The sequence below is a fragment of the Suricata suricatta genome, chromosome 7, assembly GCF_006229205.1.
Source record: "Suricata suricatta isolate VVHF042 chromosome 7, meerkat_22Aug2017_6uvM2_HiC, whole genome shotgun sequence".
NCBI lineage: Eukaryota > Metazoa > Chordata > Mammalia > Carnivora > Herpestidae > Suricata > Suricata suricatta.
The window spans coordinates 93054929-93068659 of record NC_043706.1 but is presented as its reverse complement, the minus strand read 5'-3'; the positions used below and the strand labels follow the sequence as shown (position 1 = coordinate 93068659).

The window sequence follows — 13731 nt, the reverse complement described above, 5'->3', positions numbered from 1 at the left end:
AGAGCTAAAGGTCAAAGTTAATAAACTTAATGGTTGAGAATGATGAATATGAATAGCAGCTCAGAGTGAACTATGGTAGATCAATAATATTCATGACAAAAAGCATTTATTCTCAAACTTAAAATGGGTATACCATGGGGTTTTTATTTTTTTACTGCACTTTTTCTAATGTCTGGAAGAGTACCTGCTTCTAGTAGGCTCTCAGTAAATACTAAATATTTATTTTAAGAATAATAGTCTATCTCATCATTTTTAAAAAGAAGAAAAATGACTATTGATTCTCTGACAAAAGTTGGATTGCATAGGCAATCAACATGACCACCTGTTTTTAGAACATTCTTCTTACAGTAAGCAAAACTTACAGTAAACATACAGAGCACCATTTGCAAACCATGTCTCAGATAAAATTCAGGCAAGAACAGTTTTCTACATTAAATTTGATAGTTTCCTTAAATCACTTAGCATGTTTGGCAGAAACCATGAGCTCAATGAAAATGAAGTATTGCTGCCTCTAAATGTATCTGTTTAAAAAAAACTTTTTTTCACATTTATTTATTTTTGAGAGACAGAGACCGAGCATGAACAGGGGAGGGGCGGAGAGAGAAAGGGACACAGAATCTGAAGCAGGCTGCAGGCTCTGAGCTGTCAGCACAGAGCCCGACCCGGGGCTCAAACCCACAAACCGTGAGATCCTGACCTGAGCTGATGTTGGATACTCAACCAACTGAGCCAACCAGGTGCCCCTAAATGTATCTGTTTTTAATGTATGCTGCTAAATGAAATACTATCTAAAAAACTTTCAATTATTCACTAGATATTATGTACTTAAATAATTATTTATTTGCCATCTGAATCTTTTATAATATCTTAGGTAAGGTACTAAACATTTCATAGATATCTTTTGAAGAGCAGCTATATTTATATATTTAGTAGATGTTTTTATTTTCATTCTAAAAATATTGCAACAAGCTCACGTATATAGCATTAAAAAAAACTTGTTTTTGTTGCCGAATTCCCCCCCCCCAGTTTTGAGATATAATTGACAAATGAAATTGTAATATATTCAAAGTGTACAAGTGATAATTTGAAATACATGTACATTGTGAAAGGACTCCCACAGCCGAGTTAGTTAACACATCCATCACCTCACATTGTTACCCTTTTAAATCTTTTTTAATAAATGAGGCATGGTCTAACCATATTCCTGTTGATACAAGTTTTCTGTTTGAGATCTCTGAAAGGTTGACATTCTTTGGACTGTGTTATGAATTTAGAATATGAAATTTCTGTATGGATATAAACTTACACAGTGACTGATTGTGAACCAGCTAATTTCCTGGGCAGAAGAAATTGTCCTCAACTATCAATAGATTTTTTTTTTAGGGATGTATAATTAGTTTTAGATTTTGGATGCCTATTATTTTGTTAATAAAATAATTATATGAATTGGAGACAGATTAAATGTAAAACAAAGTAATTTTATCTGCTATCATTCCAGATGAATATTACTCGAAAACTTTGGAGTCGAACTTTCAATTGTTCGGTCCCTTGCAGTGACACGGTGCCTGTAATTGCTGTTTCCGTGTTTATTCTCTTTCTACCCGTTGTCTTCTACCTTAGTAGCTTTCTTCACTCGGAACAAAAGAAACGCAAACTCATCTTACGTAAGTTTCTTTTTACAACTGTCTGTTTGTTTATTTAGCTAAAACCTGTATTTTAAAAACTTAGGCCTGTTTTAGAAATGATGTGTACTCTGAAAACTCATGCTGTATTAGACTAAAACAGCCCTCTGCTTCAAATTTTACGGTTAATGCTTACAAATGGGAGAGATGTGTAAGAAGTCTCTAAGTACAAATAACAGTCAACATACAGTATCTTTTCAGATGTTTTAACTGAGAGAGCTAGAGTCCCTGGAATTAGGTAGGCAACAACAGAAGAATAGCAACAAAGGTTTTGCAGACCTGAATGGGCATAGTAGGAGAGGTAGACCGCTCTCAGGCCCATTGGAGCTGTGGTGAAGCCACCTAGAAAGCCACCTAAAAAGGTAGGAAGAAACTAGTGAACACACAGTTTGTTTATGAATAAATGGCAAATGTAGTTGCAAGGACATTACCTGACATACAGCATGTGCTCACACATGTTCCCCACCAAACGGCACAGCAGACTAAGCACTAACTAGAAGACCCCATCTAGCTGAGGAAGCATGGCTTCTAAGTCTAGTGGGTTTCTTGTTTATGATCAGAATGAAGATATGAGCTTATCCCTTAATAATTTTAATTTTTAAAGTAGAGAATGTGTTTTGTAGGAAAAAAGTTAGGCTTTTTTTTTCATCTTAAATATTATACCTAGTCTAGGAACCTATGATATAAAATTTCTTTCCCTTATAAATTTCTTCCTAGCTTTTCATCTTCATTGTTTATTTAACCTCACTTCTAATATATTTAACTAAAAAAAGGCTACTTGCAGATCAGTTTTAACTGAATTTGTAATGTCTTGTCACCTTGAAAAGCTAGTTAATAGAGGGGAAAGTCTTTAATATGAGTGTAGTTAGTAAAGCTTTCCAAAGATTGCTAGCATTCTATAAAATATGTAATAACTGGGGCCTAAAGGGACTTATTTAGATTAATAACAAAATATTGCAGGGACCTCACTGTTGAGAAACTTTCTTTTTCAAGGCTTAGTGTACTTTTAAATTTCAGCATCATATTTGCCTTGCAAATCAATTTAACTCTGTGGAAGATACTTAGAGCTTCTGCATTGTTTGTTTGTTTTCCAAGTCACTTTCATCCATCTGCTTGTACAAGCCACAAACCTTGTTATCTTTAGTTTCTTAATTCTTTTCTTTTTTATTTCCCCATCCCCATAGTCTCTTTCCTGCCCGTTTGCATTCCATCAGCAAGTATTGGCAGCTGTTCTTCCAAAAATGTGTCTTAAATGATCTTTTCTCCACCTCCATTGATAATACCCCAGCCTGAGCCATCTTATCTCTTATCCCCCCTAATGCAGGAGTCCCTTAACTGGTATCCCTGCTTCCATTAAAAAAATTTTTGTTTTGACCCACAACAATCCATTCTTCATATAGTGGCTAGAGTAAGTTTTTAAACACAAACGTTACCATGCTTTTCTCCCGCTTGAAACCCTTCCTGTGTTCCTGTTGGATCCAAAATAAAATCGAAACTTACTTCCAGGGTCCGCTTTCTAAAGCTGTGTGTGACCCACCCCATCCTCCCCATCTACCTTTCTAAACTCATTGCACCCCCTCCTTTCTTTGCTCATGAAGCTATCTATAGGCAGCCTGGCCTCTTTGCTCCCTTCAAACACCAAACTCATTCACACTGCCCCCTCCCAAAGCTCCTCTACTGGCCCTCCCTGCCTTCCTTGACTAGCTCCTTGTCATCCAGGTCTTAGGTCAAAGACTACTTTTCGAAGATACATTTTATGACCCCCATCCTAAGAATGTATTCTTTTAATTCTCCTGTATCTATCATCTTTATTTGACGACACTTAATCGCTTTTTAACTTAGCTTTTTTATCTTATTTATATTCAATCTTATTTGTCTCCCCTGACTCAATTGGAAGCTCCATCAGAACAAGGATCTTGTTTATCTTTTTCACCACTATCTCATCAGTAGCTAGAAGGTACCGGGCCTATAGTGGGGATGCTCAAATGTTTGTTGAATAAAAGAATGTGTATCTAATGTTAGCATTTCCGAGGGTGTGTTCCTTAAAATAACTAGTACTGTGAGGGTTTTTTTTTTTTATGATTTTCATAATGTACCTGAATGAAAGGTTCTGAGATTATATTCCCAAAACTTGACTCTACTGTCAAGTTCTACTACTTTTGCCCAATACCTGTTAATGTTTCATGAAAGCATTGTTTATGAATTGATTTATGAATTTAAGGAAATGCTAGTGTAAGCAAATAATTCTTGTGCTGTTATCTCATGGACATTGTTATTTATTTTTCTTTATGCCACAATTTTATATGCCCCCATTCATTAAGTCCTATGGTAGGAATTAGGGACTAAAAAAAAGGAACAAGGTACAATATGTACCCTCCAAGTACACACTGACCATAATTCAGTTATTACAACAAATGTAGTTAAAGGTATACAGTGTGGTTGGCCCACAGAGAATAAGATTAACTTGGCATTAGGGCTGTTGGAATTCATCCCTAGATCTCTGGGGTAGAATTTCTTTCTTTCTTTCTTTTCTTTCTTTTCTTTCTCTTCTTCCTTCCTTCCTCCCTCCCTCCCTCTTTCTCTCTTTCTTTCTTTCTTTTCTTTCTTTTCTTCCTTCCTCCCTCCCTCCCTCCCTCTCTCTCTTTCTTTCTTTCTCTCTCTCTCTCTTTCTTTCTCTCTCTTTCTCTCTCTCTCTCTCTTTCTCTCTTTCTCTTTTTCTCTTTCTTTCTTTCCTGGATTAGAATTTTGAAGGACGTAGGGATTTATTAGAGAATAAGGAAGCAAGGAAGTTGTAGATACATGTACTCATTGGTATTACTGCCTAGTTAGTTTAATAAATTTGGTAATTAGTAAGAAACTAGGTTATTTCTAGTAATTTTAAACAACATAGGAAAAATCCCTTTTGACTAAGTTTGTCTCCCAAATCCACAGAAGCTTAAGAGTAGACTTCTAGCTTAGGCTGTTTTTTAGGTTAAGTTGTCCTTTAGTTTAGCTGGAAGCAGGACACTGGTCCAGAAAGTCATGTTGTCATCTTAGAGTGGTGGTCAGCAGAGACCCTGATAGAAACCAGAACACTGGTGTTCGTCCTTGAGCACATATCAGAATTGTCTGTAGAGCTTTTAAAACAGAACAAGAAAACACATGCCGGGTCCCATTGTAGACCTTCTAAATCACAACCCTACTCTCATGTTAAAAACTGCCGAAGTAGAGAGATTCCTAGTTATTCAATGTAAGATACTTTTACTATTTTACAGTTGTTTTTCATTTATGGAACATGAGAAACATTCATATGTAATTATAAGCACAAACATTACCAAGCAAAATAGCCATGACTTCCTTTATTAACCCAAACAACTCAGTCCCATTACCATCATAATAAAAATTGATTGTACATATTTTATTAGCAGCCATATGTATTCGTGTGTATGTGCACATTCACTTTTTTTTTGGTAAACCATTTAAGTTTTTTTCAACTTTTTTTGGACAGTTTTTTGACATTACAGAATTATTTTAAAAGAAATCTGATTTGGATTTCTTCATTTTTAAAAATGTTTATTTATTCTTGATACAGAGAGAGAGAGGAAGAGAGAGAGAGAGAGAGCAAGCAAGGTGCAAAGAGAGAGAATTCCCAGCAGTCTCCACACTGTCAGTACGCAGCCTGATGCAGGGCTTGAACTCACGAGCCATGAGACCATGACTTGAGCTGAAATTAAGAGTTGAATGCTTAACTAACTGAACCACACAGGCACCCCTACTAACTCAGACTTTTAAATATATAATTTTATTATTATACTTTGTAACACTTCTATTTTTTAAGTAGAATACTCTTACCTCTATTGCATATTTGAGATTGTGATGTTCAAAATGATAGGTTATGTCTGTTTTATTTGGTACTGCTTCAAACAAAGTCATGTGTAGCTTCAAGCAAAGTTATGTTTTTTGAGGTTAGTAGAAAAAAATAGACTTGGGTTTTAATTCTTAGAAGATTGAGTCTATTCTGATTCAAGCATAGAATTAATAGATGAATACTATAGTTTACATAAAAATAATGAATTGTTATGTTTAGAGAATTAAATTTAAGTTAAAATATAATACTTTGGATTTTTCTAGCCAAACGTCTCAAGTCCAGTACCAGCTTTGCAAACATTCAAGAAAATTCAAACTGAAATCTACAACATGGAGAATTAACATTCTATTCCATGGATGAATGGTGGAAGATACAGCTTGGTCCATAAGAAGATAAACTGAGTTGACAAGTTCAAGTTCCTAAGAAATGCAAGCAATTCAGATTTATTTTTTAAATAAGTATTTTCAATTTTTCTTTCCTTTTTTGTTCCTTTTTTAAGGGTTTGGGTAGTTTTAATTTCTAGGCCTAGCAATGTTGTCTATTTTAAAGTGTAGTTGTTACAATAGCAAAAGACGCAAGAACAATCTTTGTTTTATTTTGTACGCATAGTATTACTATTTGAGACTGCTGGTATCTCCTTATTAACATAGTATTTTAGTAGCAAAGTTTTTGAAAACATTTAAAAATTAATCAATTATAGCAAAGTCTTTGAAAAAGAAATATACTTGCCAAATAGTAGCAGGTCCAAAGATTAATTTAAATTACCATTGCAGTATTATTGTTTTATAGATATATATTTAATATGTCATACATTACAAATGACATGTAATTCAAACTCTAGTTTCCTTTAAGTGATTTTTGAAACCACTAACTAGAAAACTCCTTAACAATTTTTAGAAGCAGGAAGGCACATTACATTTATCTTTGTAAAAAGATTTATGGTAACTGGTTTCTTACTTAACTTTTATAAATAATATTGTATTTTACACCTTATTTTTACCTTTATTTCGTAAATAATTTGAAATCACTGGAATGCTGTATTATATTCAGGGCAAGATGGATTCTTTTTCTATGAGGTATTTGCATTGTGAATTACATTAAGTTATTTGGCAATTTATAATTTATTACTACTTTAAATCAAATGTAGCATTAACACAATATATATTTAAGTTGTGAGTTTTTTTTTTAATGGAAGATTCTCTTGGGATGTATGGAGATTTTTGGAGGGGAGAGAGAGGAGGAGTAAAAAAACTTAATGTTTAGAACATAGACAGGGACATGAGAGGATGCTCACTATGAGACTGTTGAATGGTTCATGTTGAGGGCATGAGTTAAGATGAGTACAGGAAGCAGTTAGGTTAAGATGCGTATTTTTTTCTAAATTATTTAAATCAGATAAATGTGATATGGAAATGAAATCAGATATTTCACTATCAGAAAGCAAATTCTATTTTGGAAATGTTTATATCAGTTTTTTTTTAACTTTATTTCAGAATTGTTCACAGTTTTTTCCCCCCCCTCAGGTTTTTAGTGTTAGGTATTTCATTTGTTAACTCCTTCTTGCTTTCTTGGTGGAAATAGGCTTTGTTCTAAATGTTGAGAATGTGAAGCCTGCTCTATATAGAAACAAGAGTTAGGTTAAATAGTACAAGAATTTTAATCCCTTCATATATAGTAAAAGGCTCAATAAAGAGCCAAGAAAGTGTTTTTAATTTTTTTAATGTTTACTATATATGCAGAGTTGAAATAGGAGGCTTATCTTTGGATATATAACAATCCAAAAACTGTTGCAGTTTTTCTAGTCTGCTGTGATCCATTTAAAATGTGCTGGGGTTTATTCTACTGTCATTGTTCATGCTGCTGATACTAATAGCACTGTCTTGATTTGAAGCATATAGTTAAGGGCCATTGAAAGCAATCTTTCATTAATGCAGATAAAACCAGTTTACATATGCAAAGTTGCAAAATGGCATATTTGAATCTGTAAGTAGTGACTGATCATCTTTCAATGTTACGTATTTCTAAAAACCATTGCTTTTAGGTATGGTTGCTGAGAAGCACTTTAGGAAAACAAAAGACAGCTTTTGCTATTTTTCTGGTTGAGTCATTGCTCTTTTACATAGCATCAGCAATAGATTTCAAAAATAAGTAGTAAGCATTACACTGAAGTATTGCACATACTTCATTTTTTAGTCATATTGATAAATTCTTTGCATAGTTTTAAATTCTGAGACATATAGCATATGTGTGTGCATAATCTTTAGCTTTTTGACACTTAGAAATAAAAGAAGTAACTTAAAGAAATTGCAGTGCACCATATTGTACTTCTTAAAATATATTTTTAAAGCTTCAGATGTAATTGAATGTCACATTTCAGTTTTTCAGGCATTGAGTTTAAATGCTCACTTTTAAAGTACCATCTAATAATGTTGTTAAATAAAAATGTACTTTTGGATTATTTATTTTTTTGTTTAGATTTGAGACATAGAACTATCATCAGCTATCTTAACATATAATTCTAAATCAGTACCACCAGAGTGTAGATGGTAAAGGTTACTTCTAATGAGACAGCATTTTCTGTTTCATGGATAAGCTCTACTTTTACTGCAGTGTACTCCTTATAAACCGAATGTTTTCCCAGAATATTATTATTGGGGTTGCATTCCTGACAAAAGACTGACATCACATAAGTAATAGACATCAGCAGCAATGAATTAAGAAAGCAAAATTACACTAGTAACCTATGTAACAGTTGAAGATAGGAAAAAAATTATGTTCCAAGCACATTGTTTTCTGAGCTAGAAGAAATCTTAGTGGTCAATCTGGTTATACACTCCTAGAGCCCACTTGATCTAACCTATCCACTGCATGGATTCCCTCTAAAAAGTGTATCACTTACTTCCTATCTTCTCAGTTAAGGAAGTAGAACATCATAGAGCACCTTACTTATGACGGAGCCTTTGTTTGATAGTCACATCTAAAATTGAGATTTGAAATACCTAATCAAGCATTTTTCTACTCTGCCTATCCCAAATTCCAAAAAATAATCTCATTGATTATAAAAAGGGCTTTGACCTATGTTGAATTATACATGTAACACATAAAAATTACAACTCTACCAGATTTGCTTATTCTAAACTGTTACATTGAGTATAATAAATTTTAGTCATACATGTAATATACTTAATTATCAGTAATTTTCTTTGTCTCCTTGGAACTAAAGAGGGCTTTCAAAAGATAATATGACTAATTCATGCTTCTTAAAGTAGGGAGTTTATCAATAATAATTTTTAAAATCTTTTTCCTGTGATAAACATGTATTTTTTACAAAATCCATCCCAGTACCTAAATACAATCAAAATATTTCAAACCTTTAAAAGGAATAAGCACATCTTTAGCTAGATATGGTAATAAATCCTCCATTGTCTTACTTAAGTACCAGAATTGTATCCAAAAAATTTGGCCAATAGCATTAGAAATGAAAAACAATTCAACAAATGTAATTTCTGGAATAATTGTAGACAACTAGAATGTAGATAGGAGGACTGAAAACTGTTTTGACTTCTGAAACAGAAAAGTAAGCAGGAGTTAGGAGGTTTCTGGTCCCCAAAATGTGTATCTTCAGAGGTAGGGTCCCACAAGAGAAAGCTTGACAGTCATCCCTGTTTCCAGAGGAGAAGTTACGTCTTCCCTTTCTCTCCTATTAGTACTTCATTTTCTATGTTCATTTGAAGTGCTATTGCCAGTAATGTAATAGGAGCTTAGATATAAAGGGCTTGACCTTGGCTTTGTAAAATTCAAATCCTCAAAAATAAATAAATAAATAAAATCCAAATCCTCTTAGATCTTGGCTCTTCTTCACTAAATAAGGCAGTGCATTTTGTTTTTGTTTTTTGTGTGTGTGTGTGTATGCAACCCAGGGACTCTTATCAGTCAAAATCCAGCATTTCCCACCTCACCCCCCAACACATACACATGCCCTTTCTCATTGCTTTTCTCCTTCTGGGTTTGGAGAATTAATTGCTATGGTGTGGGCAAACAGGTAGCACAGGTTGTAAAGAGCATGAGTGAGCAAGTAGAATCTCCAGATTTAGCCTTTTCCCTCACGCCTCTCCCCAGTAATTCTTAAATGTTTATATAGGAGGGACCTAGGAATGGAAATCTCTAGGAGTAGTATTTGATTGTATATTTACTGGGGGAGGCTTTTGTAAAATGATGGATATTTATTACGAAGGGGCTAAAACTGCTTGAAATTACACTGCTTGGCACACTTTGCCCACCATTCACTCAGGACTTGCTCCAACCCCGTATCTCAGGAGCAAGGTGAAATCATCGTTTAGCTGCTTTGGCTCCTCCTGCTAGGTTTATGCCCTCTGCATTCTTTGTTCACTTTTCCCCCGTCTCCTAATGCCTAATTCCAGTAGATGGAATCATAAGAACTATCCTTTGTAGTTTGGCTATTGTCATGAAATCTGCACCACTCATTCTGTGGCTTTGAAACACCAGGGATAGGTGCTTACTTACATAGGTACTGAAATTTTGCTTGTAACCAACCCCATCATACTGGAAGTGAGTGAGAAAATGTAGTCACCGACCTGGTCAGGTTCTGGAAGACCTTTTTTGGTTTTGGGATCCTAGCTTACTGATAGTCATTTCATGAAGTATATCCATATCACTTTTGGCTCTCAAGTCCACCAGCTCCTTGAATCTAAGCCCTGTTATTTACTCTTGTTCCCATAGTGGCTACCATTTTTCCTTGCCCTGATTAGCCTCACAAACACCAAAAATTCAAATGACCTGATAGAATTGTGGTGAAGTCGAAGTTTCTCAGTACTTTAAAAAAATCACTCCTTTGCCTTCAGGATGGCAAAGTTTCTGAAGAGAAGTCTGCTATAATTCTTGCATTTGTTCTTTTGTATGTAATGTTTTCTGGCTACCTCAAGATTTCCTTTTAATTTTTTATTTCCAGCAGGTTTACCTTGATATGTCTAGGTGTATTTTTCTTTGTATTCTCCTTGAGATTCTCTGAGCCTCTTGGATCTTTCGTTGTTGTTCATTAATTTTGAAAAAGTCTCAGTCATACTCCCATCAAATATGCTTCCACCCTGTTCCCTCCCTCCCCTCCTTCTGGGATTCCAGTTAGATTTGTTAGGTAATGTGATATTATCCTACAGCTCTACTGGATGTACTCTTTTGTTATATTCACTCTTACCTTCTCTTTCCATTTTAGTTTGGATCATTTCTATTGACCTATTTCAGGTTCACTGATTCTTTCTTGGGCTGTGTGTGTCCAGTCTACCAATAAGCCTGGTGAGATGATTCTTCATATTTGATATTGTATTTAATTTTTAACATTTCCATTTAACTCCTTGTTAGTAGTATCTCTGCTGAAATGCTCTACCTGCTTTTTTTTAAGTTTATTTATTTATTTTGAAAGAGAGAGCAGTAGCAGAGGAGGAGCAGAGAGAGAGAGAGAGAGAGAATCCCAAGCAGTTCCTTCTGTGAGCACAGAGCCTGATATGGGCCTTGAACTCACGAACCCATGAGGCCATGACCTGAGTTGCAGTCCAGTTGGATGTTTAACTGACCCTGCCAACCAGGCACCCTACCTCCATCTGTTTCGTATGCTGCCCTATTGCCTGTTCTATGCCATTCTACTAGGTCTTCTGTAATTTTTTTTTAAAGTTTATTTGTTTATTTTGAGAGAGAGAAAGAGAGAGAGAGAGAGAGAGAGAAAGAGAATCTAAAACCGGCCCAATGCTCAGCACAGAGCCCAACACAGGGCTCAAACTCATGAACTGTGAGATCATGACCTGAGCCAAGATCAAGAGTTAGACACTTAACTAACTGAGCCACCCATGTGCCCCTTATTCCACTAGATCCTTTAGTATTTTAATCACAGTTATTTTTATTTTATTTTATGTTTTATTTTCTAAGTAGGCTTCATGCCCAGTATGGAGCCCAACATAGGGCTTGAACTCATGACCCTGAGATCAAGATTTGAGCTGAGATCAAGATCTGAGCTGAGATCAAAACAGTGTGGAGGCTCCTCAAAAAACTATCCATAGAACTCCCTTATGACCCAGCAATAGCACTGCTAGGGATTTACCCAAGAGATACAGAAATGCTGATGCATAGGAGCACATGTACCCCAGTGTTCATAGCAGCAATGTCAACAATAGCCAAAACATGGAAAGAGCCTAAATGTCCATTACCTGATGAGTGGATCAAGATGTGGTATATATACACAATGGAGTACTACATGGCAATGAGAAAGAATGAAATCTGGCCTTTTGTAGGAAAGTGGATGGACCTCGAGGGTGTCATGCTAAGCGAAATAAGTCAGGTGGAGAAGGACAGATACCATATGTTTGCACTCATAGGTCTAACAGGAGAACAGGAGAAGCCTAATGGAGGACCAGGGGGAGTGGAAGGGGGTAAGAGAGTTGGGGAGAGAGAGGGATGCAAAACTTGAGAGACTATTGAATGCTGAAAATGAACTGAGAGTTGAAGGGAAAGGGGGAGGGGAGAAAAGAGGTGGTGGTGATGGAGGAGGGCACTTGTGGGGAAGAGCACTGAGTGTTGTAAAGAAACCAATTTGACAATAAATTATTTAAAAAAAAAAGAGTTGGCTGCTTAACTGACTGAGCTACTCAGGCACCTCTAATCACAGTATTTTAAAGTTCCTGTTGGATAGTACCAATATCTGAACCATCTCTGGATCTAGTTCTTTTGATTACTTTATCTCTTGATAGTACATCATTGTCATTTTCTTCTTTTTAGTTCATCTTAAAATTTTTGGCGAAATGCCAGACATTGCATGAAAAAGAACAGTAGAAATTGAAACAACTAGTATTCATACCTGCAACTGAGCAAACCTTTCTATCAAGTGTGAGGACTGGGGGTTGAATACCTCTTAACAGTAGTTGATCTGGGTTTGAGGTTTATTGTTAATATCATTACCTTCAGTATATCACAGGTTTCAAATTCCTCCAGTGAAGTATTCCCACAGCTACTTTGTGTTTGGGGTGTGGCCTGGAATGCCAAGAGAGTTTTACTCAGTATTCCTACTTCAACTTTCAGCAGACTATAACTGTGCTGTAAGTGGGACGTCTCCCCATGGACTTGTCTCTCCCTCAGCTGTAGAGGTCTCTTGGTTGTTTCTTTGTGCAAGGCTTATGGTAGGGCCAGGCAGTGTTTCTCCCCCTCTAACCTCAGTCTCATGCAGGTCCTGGGCTCTTGAGTTTTAGGGTGGGCCTTCTTCTTCCCCATGGCAGTCAGGCTCTGCATTGTAATAGGGGGGAGGTCTTAAGTGGGAGTGAGTTTTCTGTCCCTCTCTCACTGACAGCAGACCTGCTTTGTATCAGTGAAGGATCCTGGTGACTGGTTGGTTTCTTGCCTTCCTCTGGCATCTGATGGCTTTTGCTTCAACTTCTCTTCCACCACAGGCAACCATATCTTGGGACCAGGGGACAGGAAAATTAGGTACCACTTCTTTAGTGGCAGATGGCTTTTTCTTTGCATGGAAGATGGGCATGGGTCTCATGCCTGTCTCCCATTGGTAGCTGGCTGTCATCTGAAAGCCTGTCTCACCAAAGAAAGGCTTAAATTTTTAGTTTTCCTGATCTGCCCCCAGTCTTTCCCATGAGTACCCAGGGAGGCCTATGGAAAAGTGCTGGCAAATGGGGCAAACTCCTTGTATCCATGGCTCCCAGTGGTTCTAAGTTGTGATACTAGCCCACACTTGGTATTTAAACTTTTGTTAACATTTCAGTTATTTTCCTCTTACTTTTTTGGCTGCTACTTTTCCCCCTGTACTCTGCCCAAAGCAAAATAGTTTGTAAGAGCAGTGCTTATTGGTTTTCTATATCCTAAGTGGGACTAGAACTCACTGATTTGTTGTCAACTCTTTTACTTGACAGCAAACTGCTCAACAATTTAATACATTCAAAGAGGTAAAACAGGCAGTAAGGGCCTTAGCCAGTTGACTGGAATTGTGGCTACTGGAGGTACCTATTAAAGGAAATACTAAAGGCAGTTCTTTAGGCAGAAGTAAACTGAACCTAGATGGAAACTCAGAGGTATAAGAAGCAAAGATTGATGAAAAGAGTAAAATACATGGATAAATTTAAATAATAATGACTGAATACAACAATAATACTCTGTGGGGTGTCTCTCTCTCTTGATATAGATATTTATGTT

The 13731-nt window shown here is 36.0% G+C and overlaps 1 protein-coding gene across 1 annotated transcript in view; it reads left to right on the top strand.

Annotated features, from left to right (window-relative positions):
• The window catches only part of OSTM1 (osteoclastogenesis associated transmembrane protein 1), a 34769-nt gene extending 25397 nt beyond the window's left edge, over window positions 1–9372 (top strand). Inside the window, exons 5-6 of the mRNA XM_029944292.1 lie at window positions 1499–1664; window positions 5793–9372. Coding sequence (XP_029800152.1) covers window positions 1499–1664; window positions 5793–5848 — 222 coding nt within the window. The 3' untranslated portion in view covers window positions 5849–9372. The remainder of the gene's footprint in view (window positions 1–1498; window positions 1665–5792) is intronic.
• Window positions 9373–13731: the final 4359 nt, after the last annotated feature.